General features: G+C 49.2%; 2 protein-coding genes across 4 annotated transcripts in view; both read right to left on the reverse strand.

The window, feature by feature from the left end:
- Positions 1-6,435: 6,435 nt before the first annotated feature.
- Positions 6,436-26,619, reverse strand: part of LOC137421305 (uncharacterized) — a 26,999-nt gene continuing 6,815 nt past the window's right edge. For all 3 annotated transcript variants that reach the window (XM_068107210.2, XM_068107212.2, XM_078771581.1), the window contains exon 2: positions 6,436-8,158. In XM_068107210.2, the coding sequence (XP_067963311.1) occupies positions 7,283-8,158 (876 nt within the window). In that variant the 3' untranslated portion in view covers positions 6,436-7,282. The remainder of the gene's footprint in view (positions 8,159-26,619) is intronic.
- Positions 24,795-26,619, reverse strand: part of LOC137433665 (uncharacterized) — a 6,434-nt gene continuing 4,609 nt past the window's right edge. The window contains exons 2-3 of the mRNA XM_078772871.1: positions 25,915-26,529; positions 24,795-25,776 (exon numbers count right to left, since the gene is read on the reverse strand). Coding sequence (XP_078628997.1) covers positions 24,928-25,776; positions 25,915-26,529 — 1,464 coding nt within the window. The 3' untranslated portion in view covers positions 24,795-24,927. The remainder of the gene's footprint in view (positions 25,777-25,914; positions 26,530-26,619) is intronic.

Raw genomic sequence — 26,619 nt, forward strand, 5'->3', positions numbered from 1 at the left:
GCACACAATTAGACAACAGCACACGTGGAGAAAGAGAACTAAATGTTTTTTTTTGGGGGTGGGGGGGGGGGGGGGGGGGGAAATTTCCCGAATGAATTTCAAAAGTGGGCGGGGCGCATCTGTGACGTCACGAAAAGACAATAGGCTTATCGAGGTCAACAACTATGGCATCAGCGAGTGCAGAAATACTTGTGGAATTTGAGGATTTGAGTGGGAGTGAGAGCGAGTTTGTGCTGGAATTTTCGGAGTATGAGGGAAGTTCTTGCGATGGATTTGTCAGAGAAGAGATTGAGGAATTTAATGTGGATTTTGCTGGGATTAAACCCTATATGTTCGAGCCGGAGCGCGACGCTAATCAGGCTAATGGCGGACCGCGAAACACAAATGTCGAGGAAGAAGCATCCAGAATGGGAAACAGTGACTGGTGAGTTCTTAACTAAATATAAATGTACATACTTTCATGAATGACAAGTATTTTAAGTATTGCCGCTTATGGACATAACATAATGTGTTGATGAGTGTCATGTTTTGTTGCAGGTGTACATGTGGTCACTGCCAAGCAATGGCCACAGTCAGGGAATCGACGTGTTGTCACGAGATTGGACAGACAGCACGTCGAATTCAGGGAATTCACACACACACACACATACACATACACACACACACACACACACATATATACACCCACACATATATACACACACACACACACACACACACACACACACACACACACACACACACACACACACACACACACACACACACACACACACACATACACACACATATACACCCAAAAATAATCAGGTAAACATCACACGGCAAATCAACGCGATAGCTTTGTGATGGCGATAAATCATCTGTTCGCAGGCGAAGTCTTTTCGTGACGTCACATTCCGGAAAATGCCGAACGCTTCCGGTTTATTGCATATGAAGATATGTGTTGAAAAATGGCAAAAATATGCTAATTATGTTAACTATAATCACTAAATATTGTGTATTGCCAAATAAATGTTAAAAATGAACATAATTCTCCCTAATAAGGCCCAATATACATTGTCACTTTACTTGCACTTTAAGTGAACAAACTTCGACGGGGGAAGCCTCAGGCTACAAGGCCGCACACGCGGGGCAAACACAAGTTATTAATTTATGAAAGATTAACACCGAGAATCTTCCTGGGGACACACTATAGGTACACACACCGAAAGATAAATGCAGTTTCTACAAAAATACAATTGTGAACAATTACTTAACTTCGAAAACGTGGAGAACGTGTGCAGTTTCGAAAAACCGTGCCATCGCCGGCAAGATCTCGCGAGATCCGAATGTGATGAGGATGTAGTGAGTGCAGGCAGTGGTGAGGATGTAGTGAGTGCAGGCAGTGGTGAGGATGTAGCGAGTGCAGGCATTGGTGAGGATGTAACGAGTGCAGGCAGTGGTGAGGACATAGCGAGTGCAGGCAGTGGTGAGGATGTAGCGAGTGCAGGCAGCTTTGAGGATTATTGAGTGCAGGCAGTGGTGAGGATGTAGTGTGTGCAGGCAGTGGTGAGGATGTAGCGAGTTCTGGCAGAAGTGAGGATGTAGCGAGTGCTGGCAGGGGTGAGGATGTAGTGAGTGCTGGCAGAGGTGAGTATGTAGCGAGTGCTGGCAAAGGTGAGGATGTAGCGAGTTCTGGCAGAGGTGAGGATGTAGCGAGTGCTGGCAGAGGTGAGGATGTAGCGAGTGCTGGCAGAGGTGAGGATGTAGCGAGTGCTGGCAGAGGTGAGGATGTAGCGAGTGCTGGCAAAGGTGAGGATGTAGCGAGTTCTGGCAGTTGTTAGGCAAAAGAGGTCCAGGACCTATACCCTTCGTCGAGTCGATACAAACGCCAAGTGTTACAGGACATACCATCTCGGGGCCGCCATAAGAGACACGCCATGTGGGACGAGGATGGGCAGACCACTCTGCGTGGCCATGGTTGGGAGAAGGCAGTGGGCTTTTTCTGCCCCTTTTGTGGTGCGGTAATGAACAGCTATTGCTTGGATAGGTTGTCCTTGGCCCTAGAAAAGGTGGCTAACCAAACGGCACAGTCCCATCAGGAACTACTAAATGCAGTAACTGAAATGAGGACCATGGTGATGCGAAAACGGGTAGCCCGAGACATGCTATTGACTGAACGGGGAGGTGTATGTGGGATCATAGAAGGAACATGTTGCACTTGGATCCCGGCCCCATGGGAGGGCGTTCAGGCGGCGATTGACGAGATTAGGAAGGTGGGCTTGGGCCTGACCGGAGATAGGCTACGTCGCGAGAACTTATGGATAACCGCTTGGTTCCAATCCTGGGGCGGGAAAATAGAAACTTGGATGTTAACTGCTATGGGAGTGATCATTGTGATTGTGCTGTTACTGATTCTAATGAAAGCCCTTGTGCTTGTGTGTGTGAGAAGGTACTCTGCAGTAGGGAAACCGAAGGAAGCACCGGCGAAGGCTATGGTCATGTCCGCCGATCCGAACGAGTACTTGGACGACTCGTCTTAAGGCAGCAATGATTGCTTTTCCCTAAGCCACTCCCATCCAGTGTTGTGTCCCCTACCTATGTCTCCCCTTATCCTAGATGGATGTGATTTTGATAGTTTAGATTCCTACGGGGTTTTGGACATGGAGGACATGGATTTTCTCTGTGCGATAACTGCACAAGTACAGCAGGAAAACGAGCCGTTGGAGAATGCATCACTGCAAATTGATGCTGATCATGCAAGAGTCATTTCAGTAAACACCGAAGGACTGATTGGGGATAATCTTCCGCCATGGGACGGGGATAATCTGCCGCAATTGGACGGGGGGATTTCGGGGGTCGCTTTGTCTTAGTTTTGTCCATGCATGTTGCGTTTTCGCCCTTCGATTGGGGGGGGATGTCAGCCGCGGGGTCTGGGGGTCCTCCCCCAGGAAATTAAAAAAAATTGATCGTCAGAAACGGCATTTCGTGAGTTCTTGGACGTTTCTGCAGTTCCTTGTGTTCTTCCCTGGTCCAACAGTTCAGCAGATTCGCGATGACTAATGGTCAGATAGAGGAACTGGTGAAACGACTTGCCCAGCTGTTCCTTCTGCTATAAATTGATGAATTGTGTGTGTGTGTGTGTCTGTGTGTGTGTGTGTGTGGTGTGTTTGTGTGGGTGTGTGTTTGTGTGCGTGCGGCATGTTTTTTGTGTTGTTCTACTGGAGCTTTCTGATATGGAATTTCTGATTTGTGTAGTTCTCGCGAAATGATTGTTATGATCTCCAGAGTTAATTAGAATAATTAACGACAAAGAATCCAGAAGAATTCCCATATTTCTAAACGCACGTCATGTTAAGGTGTATAGAGTAGCTTAATAGGTCCTTCCATGGCATGCCATTCTCATTACTAAATAAATAACAAAAACGATGATAATATTTTACAAAGCATTTATTCCAACTCAAGCACCATAGCAGGCAGGTATGCTGCAAGACCATGAAAGCCGATGAAAATTTGGTCCATTTGGACCAACGGGCTCACTAGTCGTTATAAAAGACCTGTGCACTCCCACAGTGTGAAATGATGGCGACGACAGACTGTGTGCTAGTCAAAGCCCGCACCGCCATGCGCTGAGGTTGTGAAGCTCAAGGCAGGGGGTTCTCCCCACAAAAGAGATCAGATAGGACAGCGGAATGTGAATTATTTTATTAATCCTAAATTGTGCTATTTTGGAATAGACGACGCTTGTGTTTCTGAATGAAAATGTCACACACATCATGTGAGGATATGGTGAAGTCATGGTGTATGTTCATGAGGGCCAGAGATGCCATCCGACTTTCTCCCATGGAATTTCTTAGGTCGGTCTTCAGACTACGCAGGCAAGAAAATGAGCGTTTGGGGTCAAAGGAGCCAACAGGGAGAGTGCATCCAATATGGAGGAGGACTTTGATGGATGGAAATTCGTCTCCATCTACTGCGCAGAAACAATCCATGAATGTGCTTGGAAGCGTGTTGTTGGGCTTCCTTCTCCAAAACATCTGCCAGTCTCGAAGCTCATTTATCAGTCCTGCGGGATGTTCCATGTCGTTTTTCCAATGCAATAGCTTCTGATGTAGGGCTGGAATGCCGCAGGTATCGGCGATTATTGCAGATGGCATCAGCAGAAACAGATCACTACCTTCCCGATTTTCAGCACAGAACCGGGTGTCCATTTCCTGGCTGAGGTGGTCGAGAAATGGAATGGACATGTTTGAGGTAGAAGAGCAAGGGAGTATTGGCGGCAGTGTTTGGACGATGGATTTGTCGTTTTGCAACTCTCGGCATTGTGACGTCACCTCCTACAGATTCTTTCATGGCCTTCGTGTGATCTAACCACAGAGAGAATTCATTTCAGCATTTGACCGAAGTTGAGTGAGTGCGTCGTTCTTGTCGTCAATCATAGAGTATGCCTCCAGCACATCCATGCCGTTGCGTTGCAGAGGGGGGGGGGGGGGGGGGGTGAGGGAGGTGCGCACCCCCTGCACCCCCACCTGGATCTGCCGCTGCATCTTCCCCGATTTCTCTGTCGAACAATCAACAGGTGTTGCGACCAGGAATGTGAGACTTGTTCCACCATTTGACGAGAGAGAAGTAGGTAGACAGGTACTTCCTTTGTTTTGAGAGAGTATCGCAAACAATGTGATGTCCCAGGTAGACTTGGTCGAAATGATTGCAAAGTGGGTTAATCGGAAAGGCTCAAGATATTTACTCGGCTTTGCCTCTGGATACCTGTGCATGGTATGACCAGGTAAAGAGGGCAATTCTTTGAGCAAATAAATTTGGTTCCAGAGGCGTACTTGAAATATACGTGATATTACATTTTATTTAAAAAAAAGAGAAAAAAAAGATGACGTCATCAGTCACGTAGTTCGGCCGCCATCTTGGAAAAACCGAAAAACTTTGCATCTCTGTATCTCCAAAAGTGCTGACTAGAAAAAAATGGAGACATGGCTCATTGCAAAGAATTCTCCATGGGGAATAAAATATGTTCATGATGGTCATAGGTCATATCTCCATTATGACGTCATAATTCGACAAGTACAAAACTTCATCCGATCAAGATGAAATTTCTTGAGCATCATCAAGGAATAAATTAGTGGAGAAAAAAAAAATGATGACATCATTGGTCACGTGGTTCGGCCACCACATTTGTTTTAACACAAAAGCCTTAAAAAACACTAAAACACCTCCTGGTGAGGGTTTGCAGTCTCTGATTGCTCTTTTTTGTTGTTATTGCAAGAGGATAGGACATAGCGACTCGGTGTTATCAGGGAAAGATGCAGCCATCATTACCCAGCAATCCAAGGCAGTTTCAACCGCACTTGTTAATGTTAGGAGCCGCCCGAGGCAGGCAGTGACTAGTGATGGCTTTTAGTACGGCGGACAAGCTCTCATATCTATCTATAATTCCAGCAATCTCTGTGTGTCTGTGTGTCTGTGTGTCTGTGTGTCTGTGTGTCTGTGACCGCTGTTTCTCGACAACCACGGGTCCGATATACTTGAAACTTGCCAGGTATATTGCTGGGGACCCGAGGATGTGCCTTTTCAAGGTTTTAAATTAATCGGAGAAGTACTTACCGAGCTATGTCCAAAAAACGCTTCAACCAACCAGAGAGCAGCGAGCTATCACGTGTGCCGAACGTGGCGATCAGACTCTGCCTCGGACGGCACATTTGACAGCGTATTCATTTATTTCACGTTGGAAAACTATGTTGCCGTTAAACTATGTTTTAAAACGAATTCAAACTGCGATTAAATTAAAACGATTCATCGTAACTGCGATTTGCGAACTTCCGGACAGTGAAGACTTCACTTCCGGCAGCCAATCACAGAACGCTTTGTTGCGTAGGCGTGGCCGATGTGAGACGAGCGGAGCTGAGCGCGTTACGAGCTGACCGCCATTACGGTACGTAATTCGATTTCTTATGCGCATTATTTCTCCCAATTCAGTCAGAGCGAAGGGCGGAAGCGAAGAGCGTTGTTTTTTTTGTTTACGGGCGTACGGGCGGGGTAGAGCGTACGGGTAGCGTTTTTTTTTTTTTTTGGCAAGGAACGGGCACCCACGTACGGGCAATGCCCTAGTTATAACAATTGTGCATTTTATGAGAAAAGCATGAAATTTCTAACATAGTTAGTGCATACCATAGGGTTTATTTTCAGATGTGGAGGGAAGTCAGATTTGACCTCTGAGGACCGTGAGGTCAAATCCAAAATGGCCGCCAGTCCACCGGGTCTAATGTTCAAACGCGCTTATAGGTGTCATTTTCAACTAAATTGGGGATGCCCATTCATTTGGTGATACTTTTGAGATCGCCAGAACTCAAGGACATGCATTTAGGTCAAGGTCAAGGTCAAATTACGGCAAATATCTATTTTTATGATTCTGCAGTTGGAACTGCTATTGGAAAAAGTTCATTTGAACTTTTAAAACTTTATTTTTTCAGGTACAGGGATAGGTACAGAACACCCAAAGACCAGAAATGATGAAAAAAGGTGTTTTCACTGCAAGGAATGATGCAATAACCTCTGAAAAAATAACTGTAGTTAACCAAGTATGTCCACAAAAGCTTACATTAAATCAAGTGCAATGATGAAAATTGGTAATGATCAAAATCTAACAGTCTCCAGAACAGAAGCACAGTGCAGTGCAGTTGAGGCCAGCTTTGGCACACTTGCAGCGAGCGTCCAATGCACCCTTTCTTGCAGCCACAGTGGATCAATTCATGGCACGATTTTGATGCTTCAGGGAGAGTGGTCCAAAGAGGCTGCCACCCAGTTGTCTCCTTTGTCCAGCCCCAGTCAGATGGGTCTGGCATCTCTGGATCCATGACCAATGCCTGGTTCCAACAGTTGGCCTGGTAGCAAGTGCTCTTGATCTTGGCTGCGGCTATGACGTGCTGAGCTTGATGAATCCACGTTCCGTGCATGCTTCACGCTGTTGAACACCATAAATTGGGAGATTGCTAGGGCAGGTTTTGTGGTGGTTGTGTGGACCAGCTGAGTATGATGCTTGATGTTTGCCCCATCGAGTATCATGTTGACTAGAGCCAAGAGGGATGGTGGCACAGCCTCCTGCTGGCAGTTTGCCTGGAACGACCCATCAAAGGAGAAACTTGAGTCAAATATCTCTTTGCGCACCACCTGTGCTGCTCGCATTAAGTGCATGGCATCACTGTCATGATAACAGGCCATCTTGAGGGCTGGTCAAATGTCCTTCTCAAAACTCAGAAGTGTGTCTCTTCCCTGTGAATGTGCTCTCAGATCAGGAAGTGCAGAAAGCACTGTTTTTCAGTCTGGTGGTGTGAATCCGTTTCTCTACAGTCAGACCAAGCTGATCCAGTCGGACCTTGTACAACTGAGCGATGTCTATCAGTTTGAAGACAGGAGCACTGTCTTCATTACTATTCATGTCTTCCAAGAATGCCACTAGCTCAGCAAAGGCTATGCCATGCAGGCAAGAATCATCTCCATCAATTCCATTGGGTGCAGCCTGCCTGGCTCTGTTGTACAGTGAACGCAGACAGTGGTGATGGTACTTGGCCTCAATGGCAATCATGTCTCCTGCTGCAAGCTTGGCCAGCAGAGCAGTGTCCTCAACCTCAAGGGCACACCTCCGCACATTTGTGTCAATGTTGTAGGTTGATGCTTTATGTAAGCCTGCAGAACCAGCAGACGTATTGCAGAAGAAACAAGTAGGCTCTGTGGACTGTGGATGGCTGTGAGCAGATCGTGTGTGCACAGTAGAGGCACTTGGTTGTTGTCCTGTAGTTAATTCTCCCCGACGTTGCTCGTCAAACGCCTTTTTGTTGAATTTTAGCCGACATTTCTTGTGTGCGTTCAGAGTGGATTCTATGCCATCTCCGTCATCCAATCGCTCCAGGTTGAGGTCCATTGGCATGTGCTGAAGGGTCTGGAACCGGAGAAGGTCTTCTGCCAAGGATGCATAGCCACTACCTACGGGCTGTTTCGTTGATCTGAGAGGACACTGCAAAGATTCGTCTGTTACTACTTGGCAGAGGACACAAATGTCCCAGTTAGTGCTTGGGGGTGGCTTGGATGTAGAGGGCTGGGTAGGGCCCATCAGGATGTGACGCTTTGGCATGGTTGCGACAAAATCACCACGGCAGGAGAGGGGATTCTGAAACACACAAAACACAATGTTAGCACCAACCACACCATTTTATATCGAAGGTTTATATTCAGATCTGGCGATCTCAAAAGTATCACCAAATGAATGGGCATCCCCAATTTAGTTGGAAATGACACCTATAATGTTTTTCTCCACTATTTGGTTCCAAAATTAAGCGCGTTTGAACGTTAGACTCAGTGGACTGGCGGCCATTTTGGATTTGACCTCTCACGGTCCTCAGAGGTCAAATCTGACTTCCCTCCACATCTGAAAATAAACTTTATGGTATGCACTAACTATGTTAGAAATTTCATGCTTTTCTCATAAAATGCACAATTGTTGTTGTTATCCGCTGTACTTTAAAAGGTAATGTCATGTATATTACAAATACATTTGTGCAAAATAATTGTTTGAATTATGATTGGTTTAAACCATGACAAAACAGCAACTCAGGTACAGTCATTTATCTATATATCTACATATCTGGGCAGTGTCTGTGTTGTCACTGAACTACTCCCTGAAACTTTTGTTTCCGTGTTTGTGAAGTGTTTTTAATAACGTGGTGATAGTTTTGAATCACGTGGTGGTGAGGTATTTTAAATTATGTGGTGGCGAGGTGTTTTTACATAACGTGGTGGTGAGGGGTTTTTAAATCAGGTGGTGGTGAGGTGTTTTGAATTACGTGGTGGTGAGGAGTTTTTCATTTCGTGGTGGTGAGGAGTTTTTCATTTTGTGGTGGTGAGGTGTTTTTCATTTCACGGTGGTGAAGAGTATTTCATTTCGTGGTGGTGAGGAGTTTTTCATTTCGTGGTGGTGAGGTGTTTTTCATTTCGTGGTGGTGAGGTGTTTTGAATAACTTGGTGGTGAGGTGTTTTTCATTTTGTGGTGGTGGGGTGTTTTTTCATTTTGTGGTGAGGTGTTTTTCATTTTGTGGTGGTGAGGTGTTTTGAATTACTTGGTGGTGAGGTGTTTTTCATTTCATGGTGGTGAGGTGTTTTGAATTACTTGGTGGTGAGGTGTTTTTCATTCCGTGGTGGTGAGGTGTTTTTAATTACGTGTTGGTGAGGTGTTTTAATTACGTGTTGGTGAGGTGTTTTTAATTGCGTGTTGGTGAGGTGTTTTTAATTACGTGTTGGTGAGGTGTTTTTAATTACGTGTTGGTGAGGTGTTTTTAATTACGTGTTGGTGAGGTGTTTTCAATTACGTGTTGGTGAGGTGCTATTAATTACATGTTGGTGAGTTATTTTAAATTACATGGGAGTGAGGTGTTTTTAATTATGTGGTGGTGAGGTGCTTTAAATTACTTTGTGGTGAGGTGTTTTGAATTACGTGATGGTTAGGTGTTTTGAATTACGTGGTGGTGAGGTGTTTTTAATTACGTGTTGGTGAGGTGTTTTGAATTATGTGGTGGTGAGGTGTTTTAAATTACGTGGTGGTGAGTTGTTTTGAATTACGTGGTGGTGAGGTGTTTTAAATTACGTGGTGGTGAAGTGTTTTTAATTACATGGGGGTGAGGTGTTTTCAATTACGTGGTGGTGAGGTGTTTTGAATTACGTGGTGGTGAAGTGTTTTGAATTACGTGGTGATGAGGTGTTGTTAATTACTTGGGGGTGAGGTGTTTTGAATTACGTGGTGGTGAGGTGTTTTGAATTACATGGTGGTGAGGTGTTTTGAATTACATGGTGGTGAGGTGTTTTGAATTACGTGGTGGTGAGTAGTTTTGAATTACTTGGTGGTGAGGTGTTTTGAATTAAGTGGTGGTGAGGTTTTTAAAATTACATGGTGATGAGGTGTTTTTAATTACTTGGGGGTGAGGTGTTTTGAATTACGTGGTGGTGAGGTGTTTTGAATTACGTGGTGATGTGTTTTGAATGATGTGGTGGTGAGGTGTTTTGAATTATGTGGTGGTGAGGTGTTTTGAATTACGTGGTGGTGAGGTGTTTTGAATTATGTGGAGGTGAGGTGTTTTGAATTATGTGGTGGTGAGGTGTTTTGAATTACGTGGTGATGCGGTGTTTTGAATTACGTGGTGGTGAGGTGTTTTGAATTACATGGTGGTGAGGTGTTTTTAATTACGTGGTGGTGAGGTGTTTTGAATTATGTGGTGGTGAGGTGTTTTGAATTACGTGGTGGTGTGTTTTGAATTACGTGGTGATGAGGTGTTTTGAATTACGCGATGGTGAGGTGTTTTGAATTACGCGATGGTGAGGTGTTTTGAATTACGTGGTGGTGAGGTGTTTTGAATTACGTGGTGATGAGGTGTTTTTAATTACTTGGGGGTGAGGTGTTTTGAATTACGTGGTGGTAAGGTGTTTTGAATTACGTGGTGGTGAGATGTTTTGAATTATGTTGTGGTGAGGTGTTTTGAATTACGTGGTGGTGAAGTGTTTTGAATTACGTGGTGGTGAGGTGTTTTGAATTACGTGATGGTGAGGTGTTTTGAATTACGTCATGGTGAGGTGTTTTGAATTGCGTGGTGGTGAGGTGTTTTGAATTATGTGGAGGTGGTGTTTTGAATTATGTGGTGGTGAGGTGTTTTGAATTACGTGGTGATGCGGTGTTTTGAATTACATGGTGGTGAGGTGTTTTGAATTACGTGGTGGTGAGGTGTTTTGAATGACGTGGTGATGAGGTGTTTTGAATTATGTGATGGTGAGGTGTTTTGAATTACGTGGTGGTGAGGTGTTTTGAATTACGTGGTGGTGAGGTGTTTTGAATTACGTGGTGGTGAGGTGTTTGAATTATGTTGTGGTGAGGTGTTTTGAATTACGTGGTGGTGAGTTGTTTTGAATTACATGGTGATGAGGTGTTTTGAATTACGTGGTGAGGTTTTTTGAATTACGTGTTGGTGAGGTGTTTTGAATTACGTGGTGGTGAGTTGTTTTGAATTACGTGGTGGTGAGGGGTTTTAAATTACATGGTGGTGAAGTGTTTTGAATTACGTGGTGATGAGGTGTTTTTAATTACTTGGGGGTGAGGTGTTTTGAATTACGTGGTGGTGAGGTGTTTTGAATTACATGGTGGTGAGGTGTTTTGAATTACGTGGTGGTGAGTAGTTTTGAATTACTTGGTGGTGAGGTGTTTTGAATTAAGTTGTGGTGAGGTTTTTAAAATTACATGGTGATGAGGTGTTTTTATTTACTTGGGGGTGAGGTGTTTTGAATTATGTGGTGGTGAGGTGTTTTGAATTACGTGGTGATGAGGTGTTTTGAATTATGTGGTGGTGAGGTGCTTTGAATTACATGGTGGTGAGGTGTTTCGAATTATGTGGTTGTGAGGTGTTTTGAATTACATGGTGGTGAGGGGTTTTGAATTACGTGGTGGTGAGGTGTTTTGAATTACGTGGTGGTGTTGTTTTGAATTACGTGGTGGTGAGGTGTTTGAATTACGTGGTGGTGAGGTGTTTTTAATCACTTGGGGGTGAGGTCTTTTGAATTACGTGGTGGTGAGGTGTTTTGAATTACGTTGTGGTGCGGTGTTTTGAATTACGTGGTGGGGAGGTGTTTTGAATTACTTGGGGGTGAGGTGTTTTGAATTACGTGGTGTTGAGGTGTTTTGAATTACGATGTGGTGAGGTGTTTTGAATTACGTGGTGGGGAGGTGTTTTGAATTACGTGGTGGTGAGGTGTTTTGAATTACGTGATGGTGAGGTGTTTTGAATTACGTGGTGGGGGTGTTTTGAATTACGTGGTGGTGAGGCGTTTTGAATTACGTGGAGGTGAGGTGTTTTGAATTATGTGGTGGTGAGGTGTTTTGAATTACGTGGTGATGCGGTGTTTTGAATTACGTGGTGGTGAGGTGTTTTGAATTACGTGGTGGTGAGGTGTTTTGAATTACATGGTGGTGAGGTGTTTTGAATTACGTGGTGGTGAGGTGTTTTGAATTACATGGTGGTGAGGTGTTTTGAATTACGTGGTGGTGAGGTGTATTTAATTACGTTGTGATGAGGTGTTTTGAATTACGTGATGGTGAGGTGTTTTGAATTACGTGGTGGTGAGGTGTTTTGAATTACGTGATGGTGAGGTGTTTTGAATTATGTGATGGTGAGGTGTTTTGAATTACGTGGTGGAGGTGTTTTGAATTACGTGGTGGTGAGGCGTTTTTAATTACGTGGAGGTGAGGTGTTTTGAATTATGTGGTGGTGAGGTGTTTTGAATTACGTGGTGATGCGGTGTTTTGAATTATGTGGTGGTGAGGTGTTTTGAATTACGTGGTGGTGAGGTGTTTTGAATTACGTGGTGGTGAGGTGTTTTGAATTACGTGGTGGTGAGGTGTTTTGAATTACGTGGTGGTGAGGTGTTTTGAATTACGTGGTGGTGAGGTGTATTTAATTACGTTGTGATGAGGTGTTTTGAATTACGTGATGGTGAGGTGTTTTGAATTACGTGGTGGTGAGGTGTTTTGAATTACATGGTGGTGAGGTGTTTTGAATTACATGGTGGTGAGGTGTTTTGAATTATGTGGTGGTGAGGTGTTTTGAATTACGTGGTGATGAGGTGTTTTTAATTACTTGGGGGTGAGGTGTTTTGAATTACGTGGTGGTGAGGTGTTTTGAATTACGTTGTGGTGAGGTGTTTTGAATTATGTGGTGGTGAAGTGTTTTGAATTACGTGGTGGTGAGGTGTTTTGAATTACGTGATGGTGAGGTGTTTTGAATTACGTCGTGGTGAGGTGTTTTGAATTGTGTGGTGGTGAGGTGTTTTGAATTATGTGAAGGTGGTGTTTTGAATTATGTGGTGGTGAGGTGTTTTGAATTACATGGTGATGCGGTGTTTTTAATTATGTGGTGGTGAGGTGTTTTTAATTACGTGGTGGTGAGGTGTTTTGAATTACGTGGTGGTGAGGTGTTTTGAATTACGTGGTGGTGAGGTGTTTTGAATTACGTGGTGGTGAGGTGTTTTGAATTACATGGTGGTGAGGTGTTTTGAATTACGTGGTGGTGAGGTGTTTTGAATTACGTGGTGGTGAGGTGTTTTGAATTACGTGGTGGTGAGTTGTTTTGAATTACGTGGTGATGAGGTGTTTTTAATTACTTGGGGGTGAGGTGTTTTGAATTATGTGGTGGTGAGGTGTTTTGAATTACGTGGTGGTGAGGTGTTTCGAATTACATGGTTGTGAGGTGTTTTGAATTACGTGGTGGTGAGGTGTTTTGAATTACATGGTGGTGAGGTGTTTTGAATTACGTGGAGGTGAGGTGTTTTGAATTATGTTGTGGTGAGGTGTTTTCAATTACGTGGTGGTGAGGTGTTTTGAATTACATGGTGGTGAGGTGTTTTGAATTACGTGGTGGTGAGGTGTTTTGAATTACGTGGTGGTGAGGTGTTTTGAATTACGTGGTGGTGAGGTGTTTTGAATTACATGGTGGTGAGGTGTTTTGAATTACGTGGTGGTGAGGTGTTTTGAATTACGTGGTGGTGAGGTGTTTTGAATTACGTGTGGTGATGTGTTTTGAATTACGTGGTGGTGAGGTGTTTTGAATTACGTGGAGGTGAAGTGTTTTGAATTACGTGGTGGTGAGGTGTTTTGAATTACATGGTGGTGAGGTGTTTTGAATTACGTGGTGGTGACGTGTTTTGAATTACGCGGTGGTGAGGTGTTTTGAATTACGTGGTGATGCAGTGTTGTTAATTACTTGGTGGTGAGGTGTTTTGAATTACGTGGTGATGAGGTGTATTGAATTACGTGGTGGTGAGGTGTATTGAATTACGTGGTGGTGAGGTGTTTTGAATCACTTGGTGGTGAGGTGTTTTGAATTATATGGTGGTGATGTGTAATCGTCCCAAACTTCCAGTCTGTACCGACCTCTCCCGTATGTATGTGCTTCGGTGTTCTTTTTTCAATTTTCTATATTTTTTCAACCTAAATCTTCAACCTAAATAGCTTATAAAAATGTAATATCACAAACAATGGCTCGCGAAATTTGAAGGCCATTGAGATCTTGGAGACGACCGCAGGGATTTTCGAAGCTGTACACGTTCTCCACGTTTTCAAAGTGGTCATTGTTCACAATTGTATTTTGTCGAAACTGCATTTGTCTTTCGGTGTGTGAATTTATAGTGTGTCCCTTTGAAGTTTCTCGGTGTTTATCTTTCATAAATTAATCGTTTCTGTTTGCCACGCATGTTGCGGCCTTGCCTCAGGCTTCCCCTGTCCCCCGTCGAAGTTTGTTTCTTCCTTCGCTATTTTTGCTAGGTTTTTAGATTTCCCTTTCTCCCCCGAGCTTCCCCGTACATCGACTCGTCTCACGTTTTAACCCCCCCCCCCAAAAACAAACAAACAAAAAACAAAACAACAACAACATTTATTTCCCATTCTCCACGTGTGAAGTTGTCCCCATCGTGTGCTCCTGTCCACGTGCGCTGTCTCGCCCCGCCCCCATTATCTCCTTGCCTTCCACCTTTTCCCCTGTTCACGTGACTTGTGGTGTCCCTCTTGGCTCCCTCTCCCCGTTGGTATTTTTGTGAATATTAGATTGTTCTCGTTCACGGTTCTGTTTAAATATGTTTAAACTTTCCCCTGTAGTGTTTTATTCAGTGGTATATTACAACACGCTGTTTTTCTTCCTATTGAAAAGGCTCCTTTCAATTTCCTCTCCAACTCATTCCATTTCAAAAAAATATTCAATCTCTTATAACTCTAAATCACTACATGCTCTAAATTCACATTGATTCCACCCCTCCTCTATCGTTCTTAAACGGATCGCTAACTTGAAAATCACAATAAACCCAAATTGTTATAAATATTCGTCTTTCATTAATCATCCACTTTCTAAACTCCCCCCTTGCCCCTCCCCTCCTAAACTCCCCCCTTGCCCCTACCCTCCGAAACCCCCCTTTCCCCTCCCCTCCAAAACTCCCCCCTTGCCCCTCCCATTCAAAACTCTCCCCCAACCCCCCCCTTCCAATCTCCCCCCCAACCATCCCTCCCAAATTCTCCCCCCTCCCACCTCCTCCTCATAGCTGCCTCCTCCCCACTTCGTCTCCCTTCTGTCTCATACCTCCACCTCCCCCAACCTTCTACTTTCCTCTGCCCCCCCCTCCCCTCACTGCGCTTCATCCCATCACCATCAAACCTTTTGTCCTCCCCATCCTTCCCTCTCTTGTAACTGTTCTGTAATCTCTGACACACTATCAACTGCTTTCCCTACGTCCCACTCTCATCCTTCATCTGACCCTACCCCTCCCCTGTCCTTCACCCGATGCTCCTCCTCTCTCCTCACTAACGGTATGGACCTCAAACATCCGGGGCCTTCGCTCAAACCTGATTGATCTCTACATTCAGGTTGCTTCTGACAATCCAGACTTGATCTGCTAAACAGAAACTTTCCTCCTTCAAGATGTCTCTGATTCCGTAATATCTCTTCTTGGTTACTCCCTCCGGTATGATAGACCTGAGCCTCGTCCTGGTGGTGGGGTTGCTCTCTTTATCAAAAACTATCTTCCTCACTCTCCTTGCACTGCCCTCTCTCCACCCCACCCCCAGGAGTACCTCTGGCTACGGCTTCCTCTCCGCTCCCACCTTTTGTTCATATGTGTTCTGTACCGTCCTCCAAACAGTGATGACTCCATTTACATTTCGCTGTCTGACAACATGGACCAACTTCTATCAACTCATCCAAACTGTCTCTTCCTCATATGTGGCGACTTCAACTGTCATCATGCCAGCTGGCTGGGTGTGGGTTCCTCTCTCACCAGCCATGGCACCTCAGCAAAGGACTTCTGAGACTCATTGGGACTGACACAATCTGTCAATTTCCCGTCCCGGATCTCAGTCAATGGAGTATCTTCTCTTCTAGACTTGTTTATAACAAACTTCCCTGCAAATGTCTGCTGCTCTTCTTCTGCTCCAATCGGTTCTTCTGATCATGTGCTTGTTAAAGTGGACATCTCTCTGGCAATTCTCAGAGAGCCTCCTCAGCGCCGACGAGTCTGGCATTTCACTCAGGCTGACTGGGACGGTCTTCAAGCAGCCATCAATCGTCTGGATTGGTCTCCCATCTCCACTGCCTCTGACATCAATTCTTCCTGGGAATTCTTCCAAAGCAAACTGCTCTCTCTCATGCAGAGATTTATCCCATCTCGTCTTCAGTTGTCTTACCCTTCCTCCCGTCCATGGTACACTGAATCTTGTGGAGAGGCAGTTGCCCTGAAACATCCTGCGTTTGCCTCTTGGAAGGCAAATCCAACTGAAGGCAATCTCAGTTCCTTCAACCAAGCTCGGAACTAGTGTGTCCCCCCCCAGGAGAGCCAGGAAGCACGATCTCTCTACTCTCAAGACTGAACTCTCAAACCTGTCTCCTTCCTCCAAATCCTGGTGGCGTCTGGTCAAATCTGTTTCTGGTGTTTGTTCCCCCTCCATCCCCTCCCTTACCTCAAATGGCGACACAGTTGACACCGCACGTGACAAAGCCGAATGCCTCAACTCTGTGTTTGCCACAAAATCTTGTGTCCCAAACCCATCTCTCTCTGTTCCCACCTTTCCCAGTCGAACCCAACTGCTCCTGAACTCTGTGTCCTTCTCTCCTGACAAGGTGGAGAGGTTTTTGTCAAACCTCGACTCTGATTCTGCAACTGGACCAGGCGGCATCAGCCCACGGGTCCTAAAATCCTGCTCTGCCGCTCTATCTCACCCTCTCTCTGTTCTTTTCACCCTCTCTCTTGCTCAAGGTCATCTGCCAGCATCTTGGAAATCAGCAAACATTACCGCTTTACACAAAAAGGTGCAAAAACAGATCCTTGCAACGACAGACCAATCAGCCTGCTCCCAATTATTAGCAAAGTCATGGAATCCATCATTGCTTCGGATCTCAAATCCTTCCTCTTCTCCAATGGCTTGATCTCTGATCATCAATTTGGATTCAGACAAGGCCATTCTACTCTGGACATGCTGCTTCTGCTGTCTCAACAATGGATGGAGGTCCTCAATGCCAAACAGGAAATCAGAGCTGTCTCCCTTGACATATCACGTGCCTTCGATACGGTGTGGCACCCAGCTCTGCTCACCAAACTCTCCTCCTACGGTATCCATGGAAATCTCCACTCATGGCTTGCGGACTTCCTCTCTGGTCGTAGGCAACGTGTGGCCCTGAATGGATTTCTCTCATCTCCCCTTCCTCTTCTGGCTGGAGTTCCCCAATGTAGTGTTCTGGGTCCTGTGCTATTTCTGGTATTCATCAATGATTTCTCCGACTCTCTGGAAAATCCTCTCTATCTCTTTGCTGATGACACGACTATCTGCCGCTCCATTCCTCATCCTTCAGATCGGCAGTCTGCAGCCTCCTCGCTCTGTGCAGACCTGGACAAAATCACAGACTGGTCAAACAAGTAGAACATGTCTTTCAATCCTGACAAATCCCACACTCTTACGATGTCTCTCCGAAAAGACCGACTGGAAAACCCTCCCATCTACTTTCTCAACAATCCTCTCCAAGAAGTTCTGTCGCTCAAGCTTTTGGGTCTCACTATCTGCCATGATCTTTACTTGGCATCCTCCGTCGTTCGAAGTCCTTCCTTGGCACACCTGAGCTCCTCACCACATACAAGGCTTTCATCCACAGCTCAATGGAATACTGTTCTCCCCTCTGGGCTGGTGCTCCTGCCTCACACCTTGCTCGGCTTCACGCTGTTGAAACCAAAGCTTTCAGAATCATTGGAATCTCCTGTGATGAAGCTAACTCCGAGGGCCTTTCACTCACTCACCGCAGGCAGGTTGGTGGTCTTTCTGTCTTTTACCGACTCCTCTCCTGCCTTGCTCCCCCAGCTCTCTCTGTGCTCTGTCCCCCTAATATTCCGACAGGTGGCACAAGGTCTGCCAGCAAGCCTCTTATGGTTAAACTGCCAAAATCTAGGCTCTCGCTCACCTTCACTCTTTTATTCCCTTTTTCTCCTGCCTCTGGAACAAACTTCCCCACTCCCTTCAATCCCGCTCCTCTCTCCAGGTCTTTAAAACAGCTGTTCACCACCATCTCTTATCTTCCCCCATCCAAAACCTTGATCTTTTCTACCCCTGCTAATTCACCCCAGATACACCTTTTTTGAAATTCCAACTTCTTTCCTGGAAGTCCTTGCAGTGTTGATATGTTTTATACATCTCCCACCTCCCCCCAAGCCCTCCCCCTCCCACATTTCTCTCGATGTCCTTGCTCTCAAATGTTGTGTTTGTGTCCTTCGCCCTCTCTCCCCATCTTGTGTTCCACTCCCCTTATTTTGTGTTTTATGTGTCGGTTGACTTTTTGTGTGATTAATGTTCGCTCTCTCACGAGCCTCGATCTTGTATACAAAAAAACAAAAAACAAACAAAAAAAAAACACTACAAATAAATTTGTGCAAAATAATTGTTTGTATTGTGACTGGTGTAAATCATGGTAATAAAGCGCGGCGTTACGCGCGCTGCTTGCGAGCAAGGAGGAAGCGGACAAGCAGTAACTTATAAGCGTCTTTATTTCAGGAGCTCACTGTAACACTGGCGCGCTCCGGGCTGCGCGCCCGGTGTATATCACGAGGCCACGCCTACCCCTCGGGCGTGGCCACCGCCCACTTGGTGCGCGGAATGATGTCACCACGCCAGTGGGCTTTTGTGTCCGCCACACGCGCCCCCCCAGAATTCCCGCGCACCTGGAGGGCCAGTTTGCGGGGCAGATGAATGACCCGGCCGAAGCGCCCCCTGGCGATCGGCGGCGTCCGGGGTGCAGGGATGCCAGGTGGGATGCCCCTGGCTGCCCCTGGGATGGGTGCAGGACCGGGGGGCGGCGTGGCGGCGGGGCTGGGCGGTGCCGGGGGTCCGCCCGCAGAGGGGCGGCCCCGACGTGGGGGTCGGGCCACTGGCGGTGGATGGTCCACGTCGAGGTGGGCCGGCTTGAGGCGGTCTACCGAAACGCGGTCAGGTGTACCGCCGATGTCCAGGGTGAAGTGCTTCGCCCCGGTCTCCAGCACGCGGAAAGGCCCGTCGTACGGGGGCCGCAGTGGTGTCCGGTGGGCATCGTGGCGGACGAAGACGTACTCCGCCGTGCGAAGCTCCGGGGCGACGTGCGTCGGTGGGTGCCCGTGGCATGCCGTTGGCACCGGGGCGAACCTCTGGGCGGTCTCTTGCAGAGCGGAGCGCTGCTGTGCCGCGGACCATGGTGCCGTGGAGTCGGGGAGGAACTCGCCCGGCACCCGCAGCGGTTGCCCGAAGACCAACTCCGCCGCGGATGCGCGCAGGTCCTCCTTGGGCGCCGTCCGGAGGCCCAGCAGGACCCAGGGGAGCCTGTCGACCCAGCCGCCATCGTGGAGGGTGGCCCGGAGCGCGGCCTTCAATGAGCGGTGAAATCGCTCACACAGGCCGTTAGCCTGGGGGTGGTAGGCCGTGGTTCGGTGCAGCCGGACCCCGAGCCCCTGCGCGACCGCCCCCCAGAGCTCCGAGGTGAACTGGGGGCCGCGGTCGGACGAGATGTCTGAGGGGGCGCCGAACCGGGCGACCCAGGTGGCGATGAAAGCCTGCGCGACATCGGCCGCCGTTGTCGACGCCAAGGGCACGGCCTCCGGCCACCGGGTGGTGCGGTCCACCATGGTGAGGACGTAGGTGAAACCCCGCGAGGGGGGCAGAGGTCCCACCAGGTCCACGTGGACGTGGTCAAACCGGCGTTCCGGCACCGTGAACGGGGCCAACGTGTGCCGGTGCACCTTGGCGCGCTGGCACGCGAGGCATGTCCTGGCCCAGCCGCGGACGGCCTTCCGGAGGCCATGCCAGACGAACTTGTCGGCGATCAGCCTTTGGGAGGCCCTCGCGCCCGGGTGGGACAGGCCGTGGATGGCGTCAAACACCTGGCGCTGCCAGCCCGCGGGCACGATGGGGCGAGGACGCCCGAGGGAGACGTCGCACAAGAGGGCCGCGCCCGCGCCGTCGAACGGCACCTCGGTGACGCGGAGGCCCGTGACGGCGGTCCACAAGGCCTGGACGTCGGGGTCAGCGGCCTGGTCCGCTGCCATCCGGGCATAGTCGATGCCGAGGTGGACTGCATGGGTGACGGCCCGGGAAAGGCAATCCGCCACCGGGTTGTCCTTCCCCGCGACGTGCTGGATGTCCGTCGTGTACTCGGACACGGCCGAGAGGTGACGCTGCTGCCGGGCCGACCACGGCTCGGTGACCTTGCCCATCGCAAAGATCAGCGGCTTGTGGTCGACGAAGGCAGTGAACGCACGGCCCTCGAGCAGATGGCGGAAGTGCCTGACCGCCAAGTGAAGCCCGAGCAACTCGCGGTCGAAGGTACTGTAACGGCGTTCGGGCGGGCGAAGCTGCCGGCTAAAGAACGCCAGCGGTTGCCAAGCTCCACGCACCCATTGCTCGTGCACCGCGCCCACCGCGTAGTCCGAGGCATCGGTGGTGAGGGCGATCGGTGCATCGGGCGCCGGGTGCGCGAGCATGGTGGCGTTAGCCAAGGCGAGCTTCGCGCCCGTGAACGCCGTGTCCATCTGCTCGGTCCAGGTAACGTCGCCTTTGCCCGGCTTACCTCGGAGAGCTTCGTGCAGGGGGCGCAGGAGCTGGGCGATACGGGGCAGGAACCGATGGTAAAAATTCACCATGCCCAGGAACTCCTGCAGCCCTCTGATCGTGCGGGGGCGCGGAAACCCCTTCACCGCCTCCACCTTGGCCGGCAGGGGGACGGCTCCGTGCCTGGTGACACGGTGCCCCAGAAAATCGATTATGGCGGCGCCGAACCGGCACTTTGCGGGGTTCACAATCAGGCCATGTTGGCCCAGGCGTTGGAAGAGCGTGCGGAGGTGGCGTAGGTGCTCTTCGCGGGACGCGCTGGCGACGAGGATATCGTCCAGGTAGACGTAGACAAAATCCAAGTCGCGCAGGACGCTGTCCATCAGTCGCTGGAACGCCTGAGCCGCATTCTTCAGACCGAAGGGCATGCGCAGGAACTCGAAGAGTCCAAATGGCGTGATGACTGCCGTCTTCGGGACGTCCTCCGGCCTGACGGGGACCTGATGGTAGCCGCGTATGAGGTCCACCTTCGAGAAGAAGGACCTGCCCGCCAAACGGGTGGAAAAGTCCTGAATGTGGGGGACGGGTTAGCGGTCGGGAGTCGTGGCGTCATTGAGACGGCGATAGTCCCCGCACGGTCGCCATCCCCCGCCGGGCTTCGGCACGATGTGCAGCGGCGACGCCCAAGCGCTCTCTGAGCGCCGATCGATGCCGAGTCGCTCCAGGGTAGCGAACTCCGCTTTTGCCACCGCCAGCTTTGCCGGCTCGAGGCGGCGTGCCCGGGCGTAGACCGGTGGCCCGACGGTGGGGATGTGATGGGCCACCCCGTGCTTGACGGCCCCCGCCGAGAAGGTGGGCCGCGTGAGGGCCGGGAAGCCGGCGAGGAGGCGGGTGAATGCGTCCGCTGCCGGAAGCGTACAGACCAACGTGGCCGGAACCGAACCGTTCGGCAAGCCGCTTGGCAAGCCGCTCGTTGAACTGGGCAACGCACAAGCGAGCGAGCTGAACGTCTCGGCCTGGACAAGACGTCTGCGCTTGACGTCGACCAGGAGCCCATTAGCGCACAGGAAGTCCGCGCCAAGCAGTGCCATGGGCACGTCGGCGGTGACGAACGTCCATCGGAAAACCTGCCCTCCGAACCGCAGAGAGAGGCAGCGTTTTCCGTACGTACGGATGGGCGTCCCGTTCGCGGCAAGCAGCGCGGGGCCCCCACCCGCGGCGTGCTTGTCTGACGTGCCGGCGGGAACGACACTCACCTGCGCTCCCGTGTCGCACAGGTAACGGCGCCCGGAGAAGGTGTCCGTTATGAACAGCAGGCTGCTCGAACGGCCGGCGCTCATCGCCACTATTGAGCGCCGGCCCGGGCGTTTTCCGACCTGTTGAAGGAGCATGGCGGATGACACTGCCGAGCTTCGTGGCCGAACTTGGCGTGGAACCAGCACCAGGTGGTGGAGCTGGAGGAGCGCGGCTGGCTCCGCCAGGCCGGTGGAGTTGGCGGGTTTCCCCGCGGTGGCGGTTTTCGCCACGGCGGTGGGCGGGGCGTGGCGGCGGTCACGAGGTGCGTATCAGCATGCTGCGTATGCTGTATAAGCTGATGCTGTGGAACAGCAGCATCAGCCTCGAGGGCCGTGACGGCCACGCCGACTCTCGCCCGCGTGTCCGAAGCGGCGAAGTACCTGTCCGCCTCGGCTGCCAATGCTCGGGGTTCCGTTAGCCCGGTCCCGGCCAACGCGAGGCGAACCTGCGCTGGAAGTTGGCGATGGAAAAGCGCCCGGAATAGAGAACCGGGGGCTTCGTCGCCCAACAGTGACAGCATATGGTCCATTCGGACCGACGGGCGCGTGTCACCGAGCTCGGGGAGATCCAGGAGGCGGTCGGCCCGTGCGTCGTCCGTGAGGCCGAACGTGGCTAGGAGTAGCCGCTTGAGTGCCTCGTACTTGTGGCCGTCCGGTGGGTGGCGAAGGACGGACACAACTCGAGCGGCCGTGCCGGGCCCGAGGGAGGCGACGACGTGGCAATAGCGCGTGTCATCGCCGGTGAGGCGCCGAAGCTGAAATTGGGCTTCGGCCTGGACGAACCAGACTTCGGCCTGAGCCTCCCAAAATTCGGGAAGTTTGATGAGGTTGGCCATGGCAATGGCGTCGCGTGTGGAAGGATCGCTCCGGCAGATCCAACGTCGAGGGGGTCACCAGTAAAGCGCGGCGTTACGCGCGCTGCTTGCGAGCAAGGAGGAAGCGGACAAGCGGTAACTTATAAGCGTCTTTATTTCAGGAGCTCACTGTAACACTGGCGCGCTCCGGGCTGCGCGCCCGGTGTATATCATGAGGCCACGCCTACCCCTTGGGCGTGGCCACCGCCCACTTGGTGCGCGGAATGATGTCACCACGCCAGTGGGCTTTTGTGTCCGCCACAGTAACACAGTGACGCAGGCACAGTCATTGTCCTCAGCTAAAATAAGCCCGTTCCTCAGTAACGACGCTTAGTGAGGCGAGCATAGCGAGCCGAGCCAAGGTTGTGCATATATATATATATATATATATATATATATATATATATATATATATATATATATATATATATATATATATATATATATATATATATATATATATATATATATATTGTTACAGATCTGGGACGACGGCTCTCCCGTTAGCAAGGGGGATTAACCCCTTGTCCGTTATACTGGCCGTCGCCGATCCTGGGGGTCGGTGACGTCACTGGTGGTCAGCCACGACCAGGGTAATCGGGCCAGAGACCCAAAAGAAAGACGCCCCCGAATACCTGCTTACCGTGACCTCCCAACCAGCGAGGAGACAGCCCCGCCCGAGTCGCGACGGTAATGGACACGCCGAGCGAAGCGAGTCACGACCCAGGCCGTTAACAATTACTAACCCGATTATAGCGGTTTTAATCGTGCCACATAGACCAATGGAAAGAAAAGACAAAAGCAACTGGATGGAGACGAAACCAAAGCTTGGAGAAAGAGCACACATTTATTATAACAAACACAGAAGGAAAAGAAAGATCAAAGCTGTACAAAGGTAGATGGATGTAAAAAGAACACAGGGCAGCCTTATCTATATAGTCTTACTTATACCCAGGACAGAACAAAGACAGACTCACACAGAGATGATGACAGGAATGGCAGGAAAAGGTCCGTTCAGCTGGCAAAGGCGGCCGGTTGGGCTCGTTCAGCCGTCGAGGTTCCGTTCCGACCTCGCGCTGTTGGTTTAAAGCGAACCCGACAACCGCTGGAACAGATATTGCCGCGTCGATGCCACGACCCTCTCTCTCTCTCTCTCTGTCAGTAATAATGGGATTTCCTCTCTCAGGCAAGGCACGATCTCTCACGTCAGGCAACCCTCTTTTGCTGCGCACTCGTCGCCTCTGCTGGTCTCAACGGCTCGTCTCCTCCCATCTCTTTATGCGCGATCCTCGAACGCATATATTAAGTGAGGTCGTGACACGCCCTCGGCCGTTTGGGTCCCGCCCACGTGCTCTGTTTGTAGCCGTATTTGGTAGCGGAGCTGAACAGCTCTGCCCTTGTGGCGAGCCACGGTCACGCCTCTTCCTCGGCGACCCCGCCTTCTTGTCCAATACAGAGCACGGAGCACATGTTCAAAATGGCGGCGAACGCAGCTTTCAAACCAAGGCCAGTTGAGAGGGCGCGCACCCCACGCTTGTCGAGCTGCTTTGCAGAGAGAGAGAGAGTTTGCTGGGGTATGGAATCATTGAAGGGGAGCTATCCTTATTTGTTAATGCAACGTGGTGTCAATCTAGTGGATACAGAGCCTTAATTAAACATTAGTCTAGTAGGAAGATTAGGTCCCCCTGCACCCCCCGGAGATATACTTCTAATCAGTGTTTCTAGATTGGAAAAAATGTGTAGAAAATGACTAGCTATGGCCCCAAGCTGAAAAAATGTCCCACATACCATTTTTATGCAAATTACTGCTGCCATTATCAAAAAAACGATTTTTGACATATCTCAGCCAATATTGCAGATAATTGAAAAAATAAGGTGTCTAGACTCATGTTTTGACGGGTGTAGATCATGATAGAACTATTCATAACAAGATCACCTGTGTCTATGGTTTGCTAGTATGCTAATTAGTGCTTTATTTACAAAATAATCACAGTTTTACGAAATAATAGACTCATATTAAGGTCCGTCTACACAGACGTTCACACAAAGTTTTATTTTTCTAAATATTACAACTGTCAAAATAGTCCTAGCACTCAATGTGACCACTCTTCTCTTGCTTGTTTTAGATAAACATCATTAGCATTAGTGATTCTACACTGAGTCAGTCATCATCATTTTCATCGAAATCGTCAGAGTCAAACTCTTCTTCTCCTTCCTCTTCCTCCTCCTCTTCGTGCTCTCCTGTGTTCAGAAGATCCACCAGTGAGGTTGGTAGGATGGGACCACTGGACCACATTGGTTTCAACAGTCCTTCATCAGTCCTTATCCATCCTTGCTCCTCATAAGGTTTTGGCTTTTCGATGATAGGTTGATCGGCTCTTTTGTACAATGCTACGCGGTGGTTCACACGCTGGATGTGCGGCTTCAGGGCAGACTGGCATGGAGGAAGGCGAGCCAGATCAACCTTGGACTTGGATGTGAGGGTCTTGTCCTCTCCCACCATTTTTCGTAGCAGCTTGGCACGGACAATGTCCACTGATGACTCGCGACTCTGGCCGTACATCACACAGGTGAATTTTTCTAACTGCCTCTCCACCTCAGGGTTGGCATCCCAGTTGTCACCCAGTTCACCGAATGCCCTGTGAAACCTGGGATTCTTCTCCAGCTTTTTCAAGGGCCCGACTTTTCCCTTCCCTTTGAAGGCACTGGTGCAGTCTTCTCCGCTGAACACATAGTACCCCAGGAGAGTGGCACAGTAGTCCTCTCCCAGGGATTCTGCCAGCTCAGAGACGTTGACAAGTTGGCGATGCTTCCCTGACCCTGTATCCAGGTACACCGTCAGCTTGATGTTGTGGGCATGGTGGAGCAGGATCAGGAGGATGTCTGTGTCCGGTGTTCTGACTACAGCGTTCTTGTATCCGATGGTAGCAGCATGATGGAGGTACAGAACCACCCTGGTATCAGTCTCTTCCTGGTTGCTGTAGATCGTGGGGAGTTCACGTACCTCGACCTGAAACACAAAAAGGCACCGCATTTCAATCACCAGTCACTGCCAGTTTCAGATCTAGACAAACATCACAGGTAATCACCTTTTTTTCAGGAAAAATTACAAATTGAATCGCCATTCACGAAGGGCTTTCAATTTTACCTTGCCATTCGTTGAGGCAAGTTGGTGGGCCTTCCCCTCCACGATCAGCACAGCCATCTCTGTTCTCTCCAGCCTGGTAGCTGCCTCTTGTCCACTCCACACTTTCAGAAGAAGCTGGCACATCTGCTTTTTGTTGTCGTCATTTGCAAGGAACATTTTGAAGTCATATGGCTTCCTGGTTGCTGGTCCAGCCAGAATGATCTTCTCTGAGCTGCCCCGCCTCAGCCTTTCCTGCGCTTTGATTGACTCAGGATGGTAACTGTCAGTGGAGAACAGAAAGTGCTGCTTGGCCACCATCTGATCAAGCACCTGCAAGCATATCTCACCACATGTTGGGGGAAGGTTGGCAAGGGTATGCAGCAGCGCCATTCCATCCTGGATGAACAGGGCATCCTTGGGGTATTGCAGATCTTGTGGTGTGGTGTCCTCTAAAAGGTAGTGCAGAATGGAGGCTTTGTTGGTTTTGCAGAAGAACCCATCTGGTGTCCCAAGGCTAGGAGGCACTGGCATCAGGCAGTACTTCATGAGTTCTCCCAGGTCTAATGGCTCATCTTGACTCTGAGACTTGACAAGGAGCAGGAATGCAAGGTTGCTTTGCTCCTGATACTGGATGACCTGGAATGATAAATGGTGATTGGTTGATATGTACTACAGGAAGGACTACAGGTGAAAATTATTCATGTGCTATAAATTGGCACATTTGGT

The sequence above is a fragment of the Myxine glutinosa genome, chromosome 2, assembly GCF_964187855.1.
Source record: "Myxine glutinosa chromosome 2, kmMyxGlut1.1, whole genome shotgun sequence".
Taxonomy (NCBI): Eukaryota; Metazoa; Chordata; class Myxini; order Myxiniformes; family Myxinidae; genus Myxine; species Myxine glutinosa.